Genomic DNA, 21,384 nt, shown 5'->3' with positions numbered 1-21,384 from the left:
CAAAAGTTTTGGAGAAACTGGTTGTTGGAAATGACCCTTTCTGCAGGGTTTCATCTGTATTTTTGGCTTCTGACCGCCTGTTTTTTTTTTATCCTGTGCTGAATTTAGTTTTTGCTGGCTTTAGGACTCTGGGCACATTACCACTGCTGACCAGTTCTAGTGCAAGTGCTCCCTGTGTAAGTGGTATTGGTGATCGGTTTATCCATGATTGGCTTCTTTATTTACTAGAAAGTCCCTGGTAAAGTGCACTATGTGTGCCCAGGGCCTGTAAATCAAATGCTACTAGTGGGCCTGCAGCACTGATTGTGCCACCCACAGGAGTAGCCCTGTAAATATGTCTCAGACCTGTCACTGCAGTGTCTGTGTGTGCAGTTTCGAACTGCCAGTTCGACTGGCAAGTGCACTCACTTGCCAGGCTCAAACCTTCCCTTTTACTACATGTAAGTCACACCTAAGGTAGGTCGAAGGCAACCTTACGGGCAGGGTGCAATGTATTTAAAAGTTAGGGCATGCACTAGTGTTTTTTTACAAGTCCTGATAGTGAGATGCTGCTAAATTCGTTTTTTACTGTTGCAAGGCCCATCTCTCCAATAGGTTAACCTGGGGATTAGCTTGAAATATATTTTAAGTGTAATTCCCCAGTGGGAGCAGATAGAGATTTGATTTGGAGTTTTGGGTCTCTGAACTCATAATTTAAAATACATCTTTTGGTGAAGTTGGTTTTTAAATTGTAAGTTTGAAAATGCCACTTTTAGAAAGTGGGCATTTTCACGCTTAACCATTCTGTGCTCTGCCTGGTTGTAGAATACACATCTGGGTCAGGATGACAGTTGTCACTCTAGACAGTCACACAAAGGGAGCCAAGGAGTGCTCTGCATATCCTGATGAGTCCGCCTGGGCTAGAGTGGTGAGAGGCGCTGACACTTGCAGCTGAATAGGGCTGTGCCTGTCCTTACACAAAGTAGTCTCCAACCCACTGCAGTGTGTCTGGGGTCAGGACAGGAAAGGCAGGGTCTTGTGCACTACAGAGACTTTCCTTTGAAGTTTGCCTATTTCAGAGGCAGAAATGAATATAAGTATTGGACCGCTGGGACCACACCTTGAGAATCCTTCTTGACTGAGGTCATTCTGCGAGGAGGAAGAGCTGGATGATGTAGGAGGGACTGCCACTCTGCCTTTTGCTTTGCTGTGCTGGCCTGCTGCTTGCTGCTTCTGTCCTTTGAGTGAACAGGGAATTCTGCTTCAAAAGTTTCTCCAGAGGCTTGGACAGAGCTTGCCTCCTGTTAAGCAGTCTCGGGGTCTTCATCTTCCAGCACCTGGGCTCTTTGGAGAGAGTCTTGACTTGCCAAGTGGTGCCAAATCCATTTTCTGAGCCCTTATGAGTGAGTTCTGGTTTAACCAAGATCAAACCAAGCACATTGACTCCAGAGCGACTTCAGAACTGGCACCGCTGTCTGACTCAGCGCCGCCACCTGCAGTGTAGCCGTGGTCTCCGCTGATTGCAGTGACCGTGACCTGCAACACAGGGCCGATGCCGCAGCAGCACCTCCCAAGTCCCACTACAATGTGAGTTCCAAGTGGCGTGTCCCCGACATCCAGGACGCCTAATTCTTCTGCTGCACCTATGACCCTGTGGTGTGACCACAACACTGTAAAGTTGCTGCCTTGGATTCATTGACCCCGCTGGATCATAAGGAACTGACGCCTCGCCACCGATGCCGCCGTAAGGAACTGATGCCTTACCTCTCCTGTCTAGCAGTAAGGAACCACGGCCTCACCTCCCCGGTAACAGTAAGGAACTGGCTCCAGCGATGCCTCACTGCCCTGACTCCGTGTCTCGCCTTTGTTTCTTCATCATTTTCCTTATACCTGGGGTCCGTGCGACTCTCTGACCGGCCCGCACTCCGTCCAGAGTGGCGTCAGACCTTTGGAAACAACTCCATCAAGAAGCTGTGATAGCCCCAGTTGGAGCTATTGTGTTTCTAAGCGCTATACTAAGATTTTATCTTTGAAAATTGTTATCTTTACTTGTGTATGTTGGATATTTTCCATTTTGGTCTTGTTCAACCCAGATAAATATTGGCTATTTTTCTAAACTGGTTTAAAGTACTTTTGTAGTGTTTTCCCTGTGCTACTGTGTGTGTACAAATACTTTACACATTGCCTCTGAGATAAGGCAGACTGTTAATGCCAAGCTACCAAGGGGGTGAGCGGGGGTTATCTTAGCTGTGTGGTTCCCTTTCCCTAACTAGAGTAAAGGGCCCTACTTGGACAGGGTGCAAACTACTGCCAACTAGATACCCCATTTCTAATACTGGTTAACATTCAGCTTTCTGAATGAATAGAAATCAGGCTTTAGAGCCAGACATAACACTGCTGGAGATCTCTTAGCTTATAAAGTGGAACCTTGACCTCGGCCACAACATGGCACTGGTTCGTTCTGATCTCTTGGAAGCGTTTGACACTGTATCTCATAAGAGCTTACTACTGCAGCTCTCTGCAATTGAAGTGACAGGATTAGCATTCCATTGGCTTTCTTCTTTTCTTGTGTCTGGATGACATTATACCGCTCCAAAGTGAAAGCCTTACACTATGGGGTCCCTCAGGGCTCTGCGCTCAGTCTGACCCTGTTAAATGTCTATATGTTGCCACCTTGCTGTTTTGGTGGAATCATTCAACATCAAAATTATCTTTTAAGCAGATGATACACAGTTATTGTTTTCATGCATAGGAACGTTGTCAGAAGGTAAGAGGCCTTTCACTGCAGGTGTAGGCTCAGTGCCAGTAACCTTTAGTGTATCCCTGACAAAATTAAATTTTGATGTTTGGCCCTGCCCTGTTGTCTGAATGGACAGGCTGTTGGCCGGCAGAATACCACCACCCCCATGATCAGAACCAGGAACTTGGGGGTATTATTTAAGGTCACTTTGACTATTAAGAGGTGGATTTCCTCTGTAGGCATGTATCTGGATTCTCCGAACACTGAAAAAATTATTGTTCTTCTTTCCTGAGATGCACTGAAATCTATAGTACAGGACCTGATGTTATGCCATTTGGACTATTCCAACTCACTGTCCCTGGGCCTTCCTGACTATCTGACACATCGCCTTCAAGTTGTGCAGAATACTGCAATTTGATTATTGCTCAGAATCTCAAAACGGTTGCCTGTAACAGTTTTTCACAAGAAGCTGCACTGACTTCCGGTTAAAGAAATGAGTTATCTTTAAAGCACTAATGATTGCTCCCCATGGCTCCATGACTCGAGTACTAAATTCCTGAACTTGAGAATTCTTGAATACTGTCCACCAAGAGCCTGGCGCTCCTTGAATGCTAGATGCTTGATTGTTCTGCTCTTTAGGAAAAAGAGTCAAGGAGGCTCTTCCTTTTCTTTTCTGGTAGCCGCTTTCAGAAACCAGCTCTCTCTTCAATTAAGAAACACGACAAGTAAGACTGCTCTAAAAAAATTGTTAAAAACACATCTATTTAAGTGATCAATGCGCTCGGTACCTGATCTGCTGTGTTTAGCGCGGAACACTCTTAAGTAGTGCTCTTATTCATTCACATTATAATTCTTTAGACACCAAACTTGTACTTGCTCCCAACTGAAAGTTATCACTTATTAAATGTAATAAGGCAGCCAAGTTTTATACTTTTGGAGAGGTATCCCTGATGTAGTGGAAAACTAACTTAAGAGTTTTCACTACCAGGACTTGTAAAATTTAAAACTGAATATCCAAGTTTATAAATACATTGCACCCTGTCCTATTGGCTGTTTAGTGCCTACCCTAGGGGTAACTTATATATGTTAAAAAGGAAGGTTTGGGCCTGGTAAAAGGTTTATTTTGCCAAGTCAACATGGTAGCTTAAAATTGCACAGACAGGCTGCAATGGCAGGCCTGAGACATGTTTAATAGTCTTCTTAAGTGGGTGGCACAATGTGTACTGCCGGCCCACTAGAAGCATTTCATTTACATACCTTGGGTACACATATTTCAACTTTTCTAGGGACTAACAAGTAATTAAATATGCCAATTGGGTGTTAGCCAAATTCACTGTGTTTTAGGAAGTACGCATGCCCACTTTAGCACAGGATAGCAGCACTTGGTTCTAAGGCCAACAAAAAGAGATCAGCAAATATGGATAACTAGGGCAAAAGATTTGGGGGAAACGCACCCTAAAGTCGAAAGGTCTAACATCCACCTATTGATGCTTGGAGAGCTGTTCCAGTCCCCAGGTGACAACAGAGGCCTTAAGCACAGTTTAAGCAGGAGTCTTTGATCTTCCAGCATCATGTTCCTCTTCAGGAGGCATCTTAATAGGCCTAGGAATATTCTAAGTAGGTGGTAGTTGAGATGCTAAATTAATTGTATGTAGTAGTCATTGATTGGTGAAACTCTGACACCCAATCTTAACTATTTTCTTACAGGCCCACCATCTTCTTTTGTAGCATTTCATCTTCCCTTTACTTTAAAAATTACCAAGAGTCCATGTTTTAAAATGTCAGGGAACATGGAGGCCTCTCTCTTCAGCTCTCTAACCACTCCCTTATTGAGATGAGGATAAAACCTGATTCCCTCTCCCACTACAACTGCACCAAGGATGTCTAAGGGGGCCTTCGGGATAAATAGTAGAAGACCTCTGTGGAAAATCACCTGAAAAAAATTATATCAATCCTCTCCTTAGTTCTACCAGTTGTTCCCATATACTTACAGGTAGCTAATTGCTGCTAAGTGGCTAGTAGTTAACACTGCCCAAATCTTCCCAGGCTAAAGGTTACAGACATGTTATAGTTAGGCTCACATTTTAAATGTACGAAACCATACAAATTCACCAGTTATAGTTAGAGTTACCTCAAGTAACTATAACTTGTGCCCTAAGGTAACTATATAACAATTATGAGCCAGCGGCAATGTTGCGGTGCGTAGGGTGCACCAGCACCCATCGCGCTTTTCACTGGCTGCCAAGTGCATGGGCAGTGCACCCTGTCTCTGCTAGCCTTTACATGGCGGGCTTACCGCCATGTAAAAGCTTGCAGAGAGAGGACTCGTAATCCCCAGGACCTCCTGCACCAGTAGGACGTCGGGCGGCCAAACAGTGGCAGTGCTGGCTGTCCGACTGTGGAACAACTGCCACAGTCGTAATTTGGCTGCTGGATTGCCACATTGGCAGCTGTCCAACCTTCACAGTGGCCCTGGTGGGCTGAAGACTGCCAGGGTGGTAATGACCGGTCAAGTCATTAGTTGAATACTCAGAGGACAAGGGTCTTTAAATGATTACTAAAGATGAGTAACAAGAGTTGAGAGTTGAGTTCTTACATCCAATCTTTTTTATTGAAATGTGCAAATGGAATGAAAAAACTTGGGAAAGAATGTGAAGACACTCAAAGTTACGAAATTGTAGATGTTCACTACCTTAACAATATTAAATGACAATTAACAATTAACAATTAAAACATGCTCTAAATTACCAAAATGATGAGACTCGCATTTCAACTAAAAGCACCTCCTTATAGTTCAAATGAGATGACTCTGAATTAGGCCTGAGATGATCACTAATAAGTATAGGATCGGTTTGAGATTCACCTAAACGTTTGCTGCCAAACTAAGAAATCACATTTTTTTTGCAGGAGAATATTGTATGGGATGCAGGGATTGGCTTCTTCTTTCACCTCTCACCAGAAGGCCCCTCTCAAGCCTCTTTGCAATCCTTTAGCAGTAACACAGCCACCTACTGCACACGGTAAGACTAGAGTCTCATTTAAGGTTAGTAATTATGCACTGCAATTTCAGAGGGTACATTCAGCAGCATTTAGAAACACAGAGAATAGAAGGCCATTCCCACTCAGATGCCCCTTTCCTGGTCTATGTTTTAGAGCTTACTGCTATTTTTCCCGCTGTACTTTTGTAAATAGTTTAATATTGTTATCCTTGCCTTGTGTGCAGGATCCACTGCTTTGGAAATAGGAATGTAAATGGGAATGCCGTTATGGACCATGTCACTTCATTAACTTGGACTCAGTTGACATGACCTTTCCATCAAGGTTCATGCCTAGGCACTATTGACGGGGAGGTAACATCCCCGTGGTGCAGTAGCTTCACATTCCACTGGGTTGGGGTGGGAGGCTCTCCCACGCTGTCTCACAGATGTGATTATCCTGCAACTGTCTCAGATGTACGACTGTCACTATAATGTCAGTTGCAGTTGCAGGATTGCAAGACAGGCACCCTGGAAACTGCTTCATGGTTTCCCTGCGAGTGCGGAAGGGATGTAAAGCTGCCCCGTTCTCAGTGATCCCATGAAACTATATTAAAAGGGAGGTATGGCTGGAAAGCAGAGGCTAGACACTAGAGATTTCTTTGAAAAAACAGTGGTGAGGGTTGCCTACCTTGGCATAGAGACATGCCCCAATCGGGGCAATTCAGCCTGTCTGCTCGCCCAGCGGAAGCAGTTTGAGAGATCTGCACAAAAAAGGGGATGGGGTGGCCTGCCCTGTCATACAACCATGCCCCATGCCAAAGTGACAAATATAGTCTTTCTGCCCCCTGGAGGCAGATTGAGGGGTTTGCCCCAATTGACCCCAGGGAGTTAGAAAGCCCACTACACATATTGGAGTTCTTTTAATCAAGGGGTTGAGGTGGCTCACCCTGGCATAGGCCCATAAGGACCACAAAGGGGCAAAACAGTATTTTTGGCCTTTAGGATGCACATTGGGGTTTTAATCCCCAATATGGTTCCCTGAGGGGGTATTAAAGCCCAATAAACACCAGCTGTTTTACACTGACCGTAAAAAGGGGTAGGGCTGGTCATCTAGCATAGGGCCATGCTGCTCACCCCCAATGGAGCAATTGAATCTTTCTGCCGCCACCCCCACAGGGGCAGGATAGGACGTTTGTCCTGATTTGGTGTTTACCAGTAATCCTTCCCCCACCCCCCAGGGAGGTAGAAAGTCCAGTAGATATCAGGAATGTTACACTGGCGCAACAAAAAGGGATGGCAACATCCTACATTGGCACTGGGTCTTACCTCAAAGTAAGACCCAATGGATCTTACTTTGGGGTATTTAGATAAAAAAGGAAAGGGGCATTGGGCCATGCCTCAACCCTAAAAAGGGCAGTAAAGTCTTTCTGTCCCTTTTAGAGGGCAGAGAGGGGGTCTGCCACTAGGGGGGCAGATGGCCCATTGGACACCAGGGATTTCAAAATGGCACCAAAATAGATAAAAATGCTGAGGCCCACCTTGGCATTGTGTCATATTGTGGTGAATCCATTTTAATTTCCCCTTGGGACACAAGAGTCAGCTTAGCCTTTGGTTTTCAGGCCTGTGCCCCCATCACCTAGTGACCTCTTACCTACTTAGCTTGATCTGTTTTATTTCATTTATGTTATTATTTCTTTTAGCTTTCGCCATGTGCTTACATTGTATAAGAAATGTTTTGATTTTCATTATCAGTGCCATTCTGAAAAGGCATTATTATCAGCGTCATCATCAGTAATGCACGTAGGTATTATCATCATGTCACTTTCCCACTTACATGTGGTAAGTACATTGTCCGCCCTTGTTAGGGATTGTTTATGCAGCTGCAGACAACAAGTCTGCCTTATTATCATTTGTTTAGGAACATACCTGCATCAGGAATCCTACATGATCTGTATAAATACACCTCACACAGACAAGGTATTTAAAGGGGTTACTTCCAGATGCCATCTATGCTGCACGTCACCTTGCTGCAGAACTCAGCCTGTGTGTCACCACAGAGTATGACCTAGAAACCTCATTCCAAGGTAACAAAGGTTGGGGGGTGCTTCTCATGGACATGGTACTGGCAGATTAGGTTTATCATGCCTATCTCTCACTAGAGTAGAGATTAGGTTTTCTTGGTTAGGATTTTTTTTATCATGCTTATTGTAAGAGGGTGGGGATTTTTATATTCACAACTCTCATCTTCACAATTCTTCTTTTACTGTTCATTATCCTAATCATTGCAGCACATGCATTTTATCGTAGATTGCAGTCTTTTCAATACATATATTGAAAACTCTCCTGTATCTCCTTCATTGCCTATGTGTGTATGAGACTTGTTGCTAAGGAGAGAAAAGAGTAACTTCCGTTCCACCACGACTTCCATGAGAGGTATAATCTAGAGTCCATGCATAAGGCTGCCAGAAATCACCTTTGCTTTCTGCATTTTGGTGAGGTACTTCTTGTGAGCCGGGAGGTTTGGGCTGACAGTTGCAACTTGTAGGAGTAACTCAGTCGCTTGCAAACAAAAGTTCTGTCATCCCTAAACCAGCAGTCTCACAAAGGAGCGAGAGTCCAACTATGATATAGCGCCACCAACGATGGTGCTTGGCACTATTTATGGATATCCTGAATATATCTGTCTCATATACAGTAGGTTCCCTAAGTAGCATTATACGGAGACATCCGTGGTCTTAGGGGTGATCCTCCTCAGCTGAATAGGGAGCCTCTAATTAGGCTGCAGGTTGTTCAAGCTTGAACCTATTTAAAATGATTTTTCCCCATTTGGTGTTGCTTCTCTGTACCCATTACTCAACATGGCTAACACCAGAGACATTCCATAAAATGTCAGACACACATTAACACAACATCTAGTAGCCCATGACTTAACAGATGAGGGCGGGAAGTCATATTTATCGTGGAAGCTCAAGAGGCTTAACAAACAGAAACATTCTATTCCTTGGTCACCTTTCCTGAAGAAGACACTACAACCTACACATTTCATACATATAAAATAGGGAACGTGCTGCAATGGTGCCAGGCTTACCGGTATCTAGAGATGCCGCTTTCCTATCAAGATCATCAAAATTAGTTCAATGGCGCCCTACCACATGTAATACAACCCATGAGATTAGGTCCCTTGAGTAATGATGGACCAACGTGGCTTATGTTTGCCACATACACACCACATACTGGCGTACAGTCAATGCGAATAGCAGACGTATGCGCACTTTATAATAAGCTGGTACAACTTTACAGACAACTGCTACAATTCACGATGTGAACCTTGAACACTTCCCCAGCACGTGCTGCATTAGCTGGTCACCAATTGGCTGTTACTGGGATTAACCCACAAACAGTACATTCTATCATGGGAAAGGCGCCAGCGGAATATGAGAAGATTCTGTTCTGGATAACCAGCTGAAAGAAGTGTTTCCCCATATGGGAGCCCAAAATAAACATAGGATTCTCACAATGTGCTTGCCGTTCGGAATGGTTCCCTCAGTGGGTGACTGCACCACATGGGGGACAGTCTTCGCTGCAACTTATACTACCACACATGGTACCTCAACACTTGCCAATTTACTGGAAGTGTTAAAACAAATTCAAAATGAGCACAGGGCTGCTTCAGCTCTAGATTTGAAGATTAAACTGATGCGTAACTTCGACACAGTCTCCTCAATACTGCTCAGTAACATTAAAGGGGAAGTGTTAGTGTTGGCTATACACCAGCGGCTCAGGGAGATTTCACAGTTGAAACAGGCGCGTCAACTACCAAAAATTATTTTCAAAACCTAGTATTGGGCAGGATTATTTGGGAGTCAAGCCGAAGAAGCCAGAAGTCCTACCCTTATGGACAATACTAAACAGGCCCAAGAGGGTTCTAAAAAACACTGAGATAAACAAAAACAAAATAAAGACAGAAGTCAGAGAGCAGACTTTCTGCATCTGGAGAGCTCCAAAAGGAGATATAATTTCAGAAATATAGAAACTTTAAAAGCTCCTGACAGATATCCTGGTACACGTCCCTCTTGTTCCTTTCAGGACATGCCGGATAGATGGAGTGAGAGAGTGGGCCGGTCAGAGCAACGTATTGACTACGTGAAACAGTAGAAAGACTCACTGCGGTCTTCAGACAAGAAAGAAGACAAATCCCCACAAAAGCCACAATTTAAAAAGAAAAAGGTGGCAGCTATTTCAATAAAATATGCCAGCAAACTTGAGAACATTGCTGAGAAACAAGACGTGGGCAGTAACCCTGCTGAACTGCGTGGCAGAAGTCATGATATGTCACCAGATTCTCAAAGGTCATCTGGATGTGACAGCAACTAATGAGTTTCTTGTAGTCGAGACTGCAGACGAGCATGTTCTCCCACCCAACAGAGTTTATGATTTAAATATCGAAAATGAGACAGACATTGAGCGCACTGTTGGTGTAATTGTTTTGGAAGAACTTAATTGTGATATCATATTGGCAGAAAGAGACTGGCCCCCCAAGTACGTCCACAAGCTCCCAAATGGGGAATATATAATTTTGCCTTCTTTCTCAAATCTTGTTCCGGATTCGGTAAAAGAAGACTACGCTGTTGACTAGGCTTTGGAGCAGACACCCGCACTGTACCGCAAACATGTAGGGTGGGAAAAGGATTCCCCCTACCATGCAATGCTAATTAGGTCTACACCCAAGCCTCAACCTCAGTATCCTGTTAAACATGAGGCTAAAGCTCCAGTGAGAGAGATCCTCACTCAGCTCGAGTACCCGGGAGTAATAGAGCCCTGTGTCTCTGAAATGAATAACCAGTTATCCCCATTGCAAAACCAGACCATTCATATAGTCTTGGATTACTGACACCATTATACACGCACATACGCAATACAAAATGCACACAGCACTGTACTAATTAACAGCATAGTGCGTAAAAAATACAAAACAACCTTGGATATTTCCAACATTTTTTTCTGCCAAAATTCAGTGCATGAAAGTTGGGACCTGAGTGCATTTTCAGTTGGCTCAAAAACACTTTTGTCGTTTGCCCCAGGGCTATAAGAACAGCCCAGGGTTGTTCTCTGCCTAAGTAACATCAATATTGCATGATATTGATTCTGAGGCATTGTCCTATGTGGATGACATCAATCTCACAGATGATGACCTCAACATTAATCTTGCCTGGGTCAATCAGATCGTCTTAGGGTTCGCAGCGATTGGATACAAATTCAATTTTGAGAAAACTATAATAGCCTTTCTTAGTGTATTGTTCCTGGGATACAAGCTATCAGATGAGGGCAAGAGCCTGGACCCGCAGTTTTTAGAAAAATACGCTCAACTTCAACAACCAAATACCATCAAGAAACTAGAGTCATTACTTGGTTTCTTTAACTTTGGCAGAACTTACATTCCAGATTATGCGCAACACATAAAATCACTATGTGATTTAATTCATCCAGATTTCTCAAGGAGACACTGGACAGTTGAACGCACGTGCATCCTTAGAGGATAGCAGCAGGATATGCTAGACGCAAAACACTTACACACATGTGACAACAAAACAAATTTGGTCATCAGTGTAATTGCTGGTGCTATCTGGTTCACTTATGTCACTTTCAATGTGGGCAACACAGTGCCCCTAGCATACAAATCACATTTGTACTCAAATGCAGAACAACGCTTTGCAAACACAGAAACAGTTCTGACTGCTGTACACATGGCTGTCATTAAGTAGAGGCCACTTGCCCATGGGTAATGCATTATTGTTGTTACCTGGTGCTGACTTTCAGAGGATGTCACCAAAGCCGGCATTCCTAACGCTAAAGCATTACATCCACTTTGGATTCAATAGGCAACCTCACTGACTGCCCCTTATGTTGATTACATCTTTGACCAAAAATTTCAAATACAAGAATTTCTCCAGTACGAACAGGAGTACCCCGTAACTACTAACATTTTGCCACTTGACAGATACCAAACCGTCATTTACAGTTATGGTTCAGCACAACCAGTTGTAGGTACAAAATATCAATACTCAGCCGCTTGCGCAGCTGTGAGCGGTGTGATGAAGGATGGTGTATTCCACCCTCAACATACCTCTCAACATGCCCTCATGCAGACCCTGGGAGACTTCACTGCTCAGTTGGCTGAGCTTAAAGCTCTAATCTTGACACTGGAACATATGGATCCAGAAAAGCTCACATTGATTGTGTATGATTCGTATTACTATGTCCAGTCCTACATAAGTATCTTAATCATTGGCAGTTGAACGGGTTCAGAGACTCAAAGAGGAACACCACTGCATACTGTCTGTCTTTGTTACAGCTGCTTGTTGAGACCACAAGTTCCCTGGCCCACATGGGAATGGTGTCTCTATAGGCAACAGGCTTCCTCGCTACTGTCATACTCGGGTATGGGGGATGATGTCTTCCCAGGGGGGAAACCTGACGGGCGGATTAGGGCTTATCATGCTGTGCTCTAACATAGCTTAGGTAGGAATCACATATATTCTGCATAGTGACAGTATGGTGAGACTTTTCCTATGTTTAACTTTCCTTGTACCCATTTTGCTTCTAGCATGTTTCATTATTCTAATTATTGCATTTCATGCCATTTTATCTAAGACACAGTTGATTCAATAAATCTTATTGAACCATTCTCTGCCTCTGTTTGTCTTTGCATGTGTTGAACCAATGTAACTGAAAGAAAAGGATGAGATCTGATCCACCATGATTTCCCTGACAAGTCATCTTGTCATGCGCCCGGTTGCCACAAATCGTCCCTGCTCTTGGGCAGAGATGAGGTGCTACTAGTTGGCCAGAAACAGATTAGGCCGACAGTTCTCACATGGTGTGGGATTGGACTCAGTTGCCCACAGTTCAGGTGATGCTGCAGATCAAATCCAGCAGTGTCATTCGGATAATGAGAGCCCACATGACATGGCACTGCCAGCGTTTGGCCAGGCACTGATTTTCAGATCCTCATGAGTATCTCTGTCTCACTACATGATAAAGGCACCTCAATACTATATACAGAGATGTCTGTGGTATTGAGGCTTTCCTCCTCAGCTAGGTAGGTAGTACCTATCCGATGCTGTAGGTTGTTCAAGCTTGAACTGTAAAATGATCAATCCCCATTTTTGATGTTCTTATCTCTGGACAGGTATATTTACCATGGTGAACCCATAATGGGTAGCAATTGCAGTAAACGTGCGACCTCCCCTCACCACTCATTTGCTAGCTAATGGCCTAACAGCCCAGGGAGGTCCTGTAACATTTGTAGTTGAGGCTCTTCCAGCGTAAAGAACAGAAATATTCTACTTTTGGGTCACTTTTACAGCAGTCGAAGGGAACACTAATACATTTCATTATTACACACCTGCTAACATGCCTGCACAATACAGAGCTTACGCATACTTAGAGATACCTCTGTCTTTTCAAGACCATAATACCTGTCTTGATGGCGCCCTACCCCATACAATACTACAAGTTAGGTTTGGTCCTCTGAACAATGATGGTCCTGCTCGGCCTTTGTTGGCCCCATATACACTGCATCCTGATGCAGCCACGTTCGCAGTAGCTGAAGTTTGCCGCCTATACGTTGAACTTACAACGATAGTACTGTACTGTTAGTACACTTTGTAATGGATACATTAAATACTAACTCAGTACGAGCTGCCCCAGTGCAACCACATGCAGTCACACCAGGCATTAACCCTGTGACTGTACAATCGATCATGGGTAAAGTACCCACCAAATGAGAAAAAATTCTGTTTTGGTTAGCTCAAAAAATAAATGCGCTGGAAGCCTTTTTTCCCATACGGCCCCTCAGGATAAACATAGAATTCTCACTATGTGCTTGCCATTTGGGATGGTTCCCACAGTAGATAACTGCAATACTTGGGGCACGGTATTTGCCATGCTGAACACTATCGCACATGGTACACCAACACTTACCAATCTTCTGGAAGTGTTAAAACAAATTCCAGATGAATACAGGGCTGCCCCTGCTCTGGATTTGGGGATGAAATTAATGAGCGATTTCGCCACTGTATCTTCAATAATAATAAGTAATCTTAAAGGGGAAGCAGTAGCACTGGCCGGGCGCATGCGGCTGCGGGATGTTCCTGTACAGGATCAAGAACGCGAGCTGGGAAAGTTTATCGCAGAGACCTACTCTAGTATTGGTTGGATAGTCTGGGAGCCAGACGTAGAAAACCACAATTATAAGGTAAGTCCTATAAGGATCTTACCAAACAGGCACCTGGGGGTTCTAAGAAACGCTGGGATAAACAAAAACAAACACCTGAAAAAGAAAGGGGAGAATATCCACATTTGGAGACCCCTCAAAAAACACTATGATCCTAGAAATAGAGATAATATAACAACGCCTGACAGATCTCAATATACTGATACATGCCAATCTCGTTCCTTTCAGGACTCACCACATAAATGCAGTGAGAGGGTTGGGCAGTCAGTGCATCAAACTGAGTACATAAAACCAAGAAAGGAGTCACAACACTTGTCAGAAGTTTCTGTTAAGAAAGAAGGGAAACTTCCCCAACAAAAACCCCAATTCAAAAAGAAAAAAGTGGCAGGAATTTCTATACGAAATGCCCCTCAGGATGAGAACTTTACTGAAGAACAGGAAGTGGGCACTGGCCCTGCTAGACAGCGCAGCAGTGGTCACAATAGTTTGCCAGAATCTAACAGGAGCATCTGGAGGTGAAAGCAACTGATGACTTTTTACAAGTCGAGACTGCGGACATGCGCGTCTCTACACCCGACAGGATGTGTAAATTAAAAATACAATTAGAAAAAGACATTGAGTGCACAATAGATGCTATTTTTTGGGATTGCGTGGTTACCCTTTATGATATTTTGTTGGCCGAAAAAGATTGACCACCAGAATTTGTCCATAATCTGCAATATGGGGAAGAGGTAATTGAATCCTCTTTCTCACTACTTGTTGCCAGAGAGTTCAGGGAGGCTTGCACCATTGATTGGGCGAAGGTGCAGGCACCCACATTATATCGCAACCATGTAGGGTGGAATAAAGATTCTCGCTACCATATAATACCAATTAGATCCCAACCACAACTACAACCCCAATACCCAATAAAGCATGAAGCTAGAGCACCCGTCAGGTAAATCCTCACACAGCTAGAGTACCAGAGCATAGAAGAACACTGCGTCTTACCAATGAACAACCTGTTGTTCCCCATTGCAAAACCGGATCATTTATATAGAATAGTCTTAGACTATAGACATTTAAATAGTCAGACACCCACATTTGCCATTCAAAATGCACACAGTACAGCACTTATAAACTAAATAATGCTAAAAAAATACAAAACAACACTAGATATTTCCAATGGGTTTTTCTGTCAAAATATAGCACCTGAAAGTAGGGACTTAACAAGTTTTAGCGCTTTAGGCTCACAGAAAACATTTTGCCAACTCCCACAAGAGTATGAAAAAACAATCCAGGATTGTTTTCAGCTCGTGTTACTTCAATTTTATATGACATTGGCCCTGAGGCGTTGTCCTACGTAGACAACATCTACCTTACGGATGATGATCTCGCTAAACATATAAGACAGGTGAGCCACATTGTTGTGTGATTTGCCGAATTAGGCTATAAATTTAATTTAAAAAAACAAACATAGCCTTCCTTAGTGTCCTATTTTTGGGAGACGAACTATCAGATGAAGGCAAGAGCCTAGCGCCCCAATTTTTAGAAAAGTTTGCTCAACTACAATCATCAAACACTATCAAAAAACTCTAGTCACTGTTGGGCTTTTTAAACTTTGGCAGAACGTACATTCCAGATTATGCACAAAGCGTCAAACCATTATATGACTTAATATATCTAGACACACCCATTCTCAGAACATTGCAACAAGACATGCTTGCAGCTAAACACCTACACACAAGAAACAGTAAAACACATTTGGTCATCAGAGTAATTGCTGGTGCCATTCGTTTCACCTATGTAACATTCAATGAGGGTGATACTATTCCTATTGCATACAAATAACATTTATTTTCCACAGCTGAACAATTCTTTGCTCCCACAGAAAAAATTCTGACTGCTGTTCAGATGGCTGTCATTAAAGAGAGACCTCTGGTCCATGTGAAACACATCATTGTCGTATCTCCAATCCCAGACGTTGAGGCTGTCACCAAAGCCTGCATTCCTAATGCTAAGGCACTACATCCATGTTGGATTCAATGGGCAACGTCTTTGACAGCCACTGATGTTGACTATGTTTTTGATTCAAGATGACAAACCCAAGAATTTCTCCAATATGAACTAGAATACCCAGTTCTAGCAAACACTAATGGCTCAGCCCGACCCAAAGTAGGCACTAAGAGCCAGATGTACAACTCGTTTTGCATGGCACAAACTGCGAAATTCGCAGTTTGCGCCATGCAAAAAGCGCATCGCGATGCACATTCCCATTTTACGAGTCGGTACCGACTCGCAAACTGGGAATGCGACTCGCAAATAGGAATTTGCGATTCGCACCCCGATGCAGAATTGCTTTGTGACCGCGAACGCGGTCGTAAAGCAATTTGCAGTTAGCACCCATGTGAAGTGGGTGCTAACTCATTCGCAAAAGGCAAGGGGTCCCCATGGGACCCCTTCCCCTTTGTGAATGTCGCCAAAAATATTTTTTCAGAGCTGGCAGTGGTCCAATGGACCACTGCCTACTCTGAAAAAATGAAACCAAATGGTTTAATTTTTTCGTTTGTATTGCAACTCGTTTTCCTTTGAGGAAAACGGGCTGCAATACAAAAAAAAAACTGCTTTATTAAAAAAGCAGTCACAGACATGGTGGTCTGCTGTCTCCAGCAGGCCACCATCCCTGTGAGTGCAGGGAATCGCAAGGGGGTCGCAAATTGCGACCCACCTCATTAATATTAATGAGGTGGGTCTTTGCGACCCCCTTGCGATTCGCAGATGGTGTCAGGGACACCATTCTGCATATGGTTTTGCAACTCGCAATTTGCGAGTCGCAAAACCATTTCTTTCTACATCTGGCCCCAAATATCAATACTCAGCCGCTTGTGTGGTTGTGAGTGGATACATGAATGATGGTGAATTCCATCTAAAACACACCTACACACAGGTCTTAGGGGACTGAACTGCACAACTAGCAGAGCTCAGGGCTCTATTGATAGCATTGGAACACACGGATCTAGGACAATTAACACTCATTGGGGGTCATTACAACCCTGGCGGATGGTGTTAAAGCGGCGGTAAGACCGCCAACAGGCTGGAGTTTTTTTTTTTTGTATTATGACCAATGGCGGTTACCGCCATGGTCATCTGCCGCTTCACTGCTCCGCCCGCCAGGGCGGAGACGACCGCTGGGCTGGAGATCTGGGTCTCCAGCCTGGCGGCCGTCACAATACCGCCGCCGGTATTTCGACCCGGCTTACCGCTGTGGATTTCCAGCGGTAGGAACCGCCATGAAATCCATGGCGGTAAGCCCTATCAGTGCCAGGGAATTCCTTCCCTGGCACTGATGGGGGTCTCCCCCACCCCCCACCCTGACTCCCTCCCCTACACACCCCACCACCCCTGCTACCCCCCAAAGGTGGCAGGGCCCCCCTCCCCACCCCGACCCCCAACATCACATAACTCACACACACACAACACGCACGCAGGCACCGCCAACACACATACACGCACACACACCAACATACATGTCTACATCCACACACTCAGTCAGATGCGCACACCCATATACAGACATACACGCACACATCCATACAGACATACATACAGACATACACGCACTCATTCCCAACACACGCAACACACCCGCAAGCATACGTGCACTCACACACCCCCTCTACATACACAGACGCACACCCCCATGCACCCACACAACACACAACATCCCCCCCACCCCCCTCCCCTAACGGACGATCGACTTACCTTGTCCGTCGATCCTCCGGGAGCGGACGGGAGCCATGGGGGCTGCTCCGCCGACACCACACCACCAACAGAACACCGCCGCGCCGAATCACAGGACGTGATTCGCTGGGCGGTGTTCTGTTGGCGTGGCGGTGGAGGTGGAGCAACCTCCACTTCCCCGCCACCCGTCAGTATGGCTGTTGGCTGCTCTCCGTCGTAAAAAGGACAGAGAGCAGCCAACAGTCATAATACGCCGAGCGGCAAACCGCCACTACTGGCGGTCTTCCGCACGGCGGTCCCTCGGCGGTCTTGTGAAAAGACCGCCGAGGTTGTAATGACCCCCATTGTCTGTTATTCTTATTACTGTGTCCAGTCCTTCAATGAATATCTGCATTACTGGCGCCAGAATGGGTTCAGAGATTCAAAAGGTAACACCATTAAACACAAACTATTGGGGGGAAGTAGCAGATCTGAAAGAGACGCTACCTAATGTCCATGTAGTTCATACACTGGGACATCACCGTGCTAGTATATATGTCACTGGCAATACTTTGGTTGATGAAGCAGCCAAGTCAGCAGTAGGTATGGCTTCTGTTGTTGCAATAACTCGTTCACTGGCGAGGGTGAATGATGAGACACTGGCTGCTGTCGGAGCTTCAGCTGAAGGCAAGCACATGCCAAAGGAACCTCCTGCTAAATATTCCTACCGCATGTCTAGCCTCAATACTGCCCCAGTAACAATACCAGGAGTGGGTGATCATGTGATCCCCAACCAAGATCGAAGATCTGAGTTGATTAAAGCAGCGCATGAGGGAGTTGTTCTGCCCATGCTGGTGTGGCGGCTACTATTTCACTGTTACAAGCACGTTACTGGTGGCCAGGTCTGTACAAACAGACCAAGCAGTATGTCCTTTGTTGTGACATCTGTCAGCAAATAAAAGGGTCCATCGTTAACGCCCACCGCAGACATCCCTCCAAATTTCCAGCAAGCTTCTTCATTGTGTGTACCTGGACCATTGTGGCCCTCTGACACATAATGGTGCATACAAATACATCTTAGTGTAGTGAATCCTAGTTTGTTTTAATGGGATAACAGGAGTTAGCTTAGCCTTTGGCTTGCTGACTCGTGCCCCCGTCACCTAGTGACTTTTAACCTACTTAGCTTGCTCTGTCTTAGCCCATTTAATTATTCAATTCTTCTAAGATGGCTGCCTTGTTTATAGTTAGGCCACTTGTTATGATTTGCATTATCAGTGCAACCACATTAAGGCGTCAAGATCAAGTGAAAAAGACAAACAAACAGTAGGTGTTCACACTTAGGGACTTTCCCTCTCCATGCTTTTGAGGGAATTGTTTATATTAATTGCCGCCCCACGCATGCCTGTTATCTATTGTTTGGGAACACACCTACGTCGGGTCCAAGTAAATCTGTATAAATACATCACACTTTAGACAGATAATCAGAGGGATTCCGACCAGAGGGCATCGCCACTATCGCTGATATCGATGCTGCACGTCGTCTTGACGCTGACCCAGTCTTCATGTCCCTACGGAGTCCGAGATAGAGACCTCATTCCTAGGTAACGAGGGTTGGGGGCTCCTCTCATGGACATGGCGTTGGAAGATTAGGTTTAACATACCCAGCTCTCCTTTAGGTAGGAGGTTAGGCCTTATATGATAGGGTATTAGGACATACTACACACCTTATGTCTTTTCATGTTATTGCAAGATGGTGGGGGTCTTTGTAATAATGACTCTTGTTTTTACAATTCTGTTTCTTGCACTGTTCATTATCCTAATCATTGCAGCCCATGCAACTTATCGCAGATTGCTGTCGTGTTAAATAAAAACCATTGAAACTTTACTGCATCTTCGTTATTGCCTCTGTTTGAATGAGACATGATGTATCTGTGAGAAAGGGGTAATCTCTTTTTAACCACAACACTCCCTGAGATGTCATACTCTCGAGTCCATGCGTAAAGGCTGCCCCAAATCACCTTTTACTGTTTGGTGAGGTGCTGCTAGTGAGCCGGAAGGGTTGGGACGACAGCTGCGACTTGTTGTAGGATAGGCATAGTCGCCTACAAACATAATTACTGTCATCCTTAAACCAGCAGTCTTGCCCTACAAACATAAGTACTGTCATCCTTAAACCAGCAGTCTTGCCCAGACCACCAACGATGGTGTTTAGGCACTAATTTACAGATACCCTGACTATCACTGTCTCACAGACAACAGGTACCCTAAGTACCATTAAATGGAGACGTCCGTGGTCTTAGGGAAGATCCTCCTCAGCTAAAAAGGTAACACCTGATTAGGCTGTAGGTTGTTCGAGCTCGAACTCATAAAAGGACTTTACTCCCCATTTGGTGTTCCGTTTCTCTAAACAAATATGGCTAACGCCACAGAAATTCCTGAGAATGCTAGACAAGCACTAACACAACACTTACTAGCGCATGGCCTTCTACCAGAGGGTGGGGATCTTACTCTTATAATAGAAGCTAATGAAGCATACCAAACAGAAACATTTGACTGTTGGGTCACCTTTCCTGGGGTGGACCAAAGAACATATACATTCCACACATACGAAATTGCAAACGTACCTCAACGGTACCAAGCATACCAGTATCATGAAATATCGCTCACATACCAAGAGCATCAGAACTGGTTTAAAGGCGCCCTACTACATGTAATACAAAGACTGAGACTAGGTCCTTTAAGTAATGATGGACCAACGTGGCCTATGTTTGCCACATACACACCTCACCCAGGCATACCAAATATGCAAATAGCGGATCTGCGAAATGTATATAATGAATTAGTGACACTTTATAGACGACTAGTCCAGTTCGTAATGCGAACTTTGAACACAACACCAGCACGTCCAGCTCCACCAGCACCTGGTGGATACCAATTGGCTACTGGGATTAATCCACAAACAGTGCATACTATCATGGGTAAAATACCCACAGAACGAGAGAAAATACCGTTCTGGATAGCCCAGAAAACAAACCAGCTGGAAGCTGTGTTTCCCCATACGGGACCACAGGAAAAACATAGACTTCTCACAATGTGCTTGCCCTTCGGGATGGTTCCCTCGGTGGATGACTTCGCCACATGGGGTACAGTCTTCGCTGCAATATATACTACCACACATGGTACCCTGACAATTGCCAATTTACCGGAAGTGCTAAAACAAATACAGAATGATCACTGGGCTGCACCAGTCCTTGATTTGGGGATGAAGTTAATGCGTAACTTTGACGCAGTTTCCTCAATAATACTCAGTAACATTAAAGGGGAAGCAGTAGCACTGGCTATACGCCAGCGTCTCTGACAAACTCCACATTTGGAACAGGAGAGACAGCTACCGGAAATAATTTCCGACACCTATACTAGTATAGGGTGGGATAGTTTGGGAGCCAAACCGAAGAAATTGGAATTACAAGGTACCACCCTTAAGGAGGGTACAAAGCAGGCACAAGAGGGCTCTAAAAAGCGCTGGGAAAAAAAAAAAGAATTTAAGGATAGATGAACTAAGAGAGATGATTCTCCACACCCGGAGAACTCCGAAAGGATATCCCATCTCAGAAATAGGGAGAATATCAAAACTCCTGACAAATATACTGATTCACGTCCCTCTCGTTCCTTTCAGGACGCACCGGATAGATGTAGAAAGAGAGGGGGCCGTCCTGATCGACGTCCTGAATATGTGAAACAAAAGAAAGACT

General features: G+C 44.6%; 1 protein-coding gene across 1 annotated transcript in view; it reads left to right on the top strand.

Annotated features, from left to right (window-relative positions):
- PKHD1 (PKHD1 ciliary IPT domain containing fibrocystin/polyductin) overlaps positions 1-21,384 on the top strand; it is a 1,684,711-nt gene that overhangs the window by 1,119,004 nt on the left and 544,323 nt on the right. The window contains exon 43 of the mRNA XM_069236642.1: positions 5,627-5,739. Coding sequence (XP_069092743.1) covers positions 5,627-5,739 — 113 coding nt within the window. The remainder of the gene's footprint in view (positions 1-5,626; positions 5,740-21,384) is intronic.

Source organism: Pleurodeles waltl, chromosome 5 (assembly GCF_031143425.1).
Source record: "Pleurodeles waltl isolate 20211129_DDA chromosome 5, aPleWal1.hap1.20221129, whole genome shotgun sequence".
Classification (NCBI taxonomy): Eukaryota; Metazoa; Chordata; class Amphibia; order Caudata; family Salamandridae; genus Pleurodeles; species Pleurodeles waltl.
The sequence above is the reverse complement of the archived record's forward strand: the minus strand, read 5'-3'. Positions and strand labels throughout refer to the sequence as shown.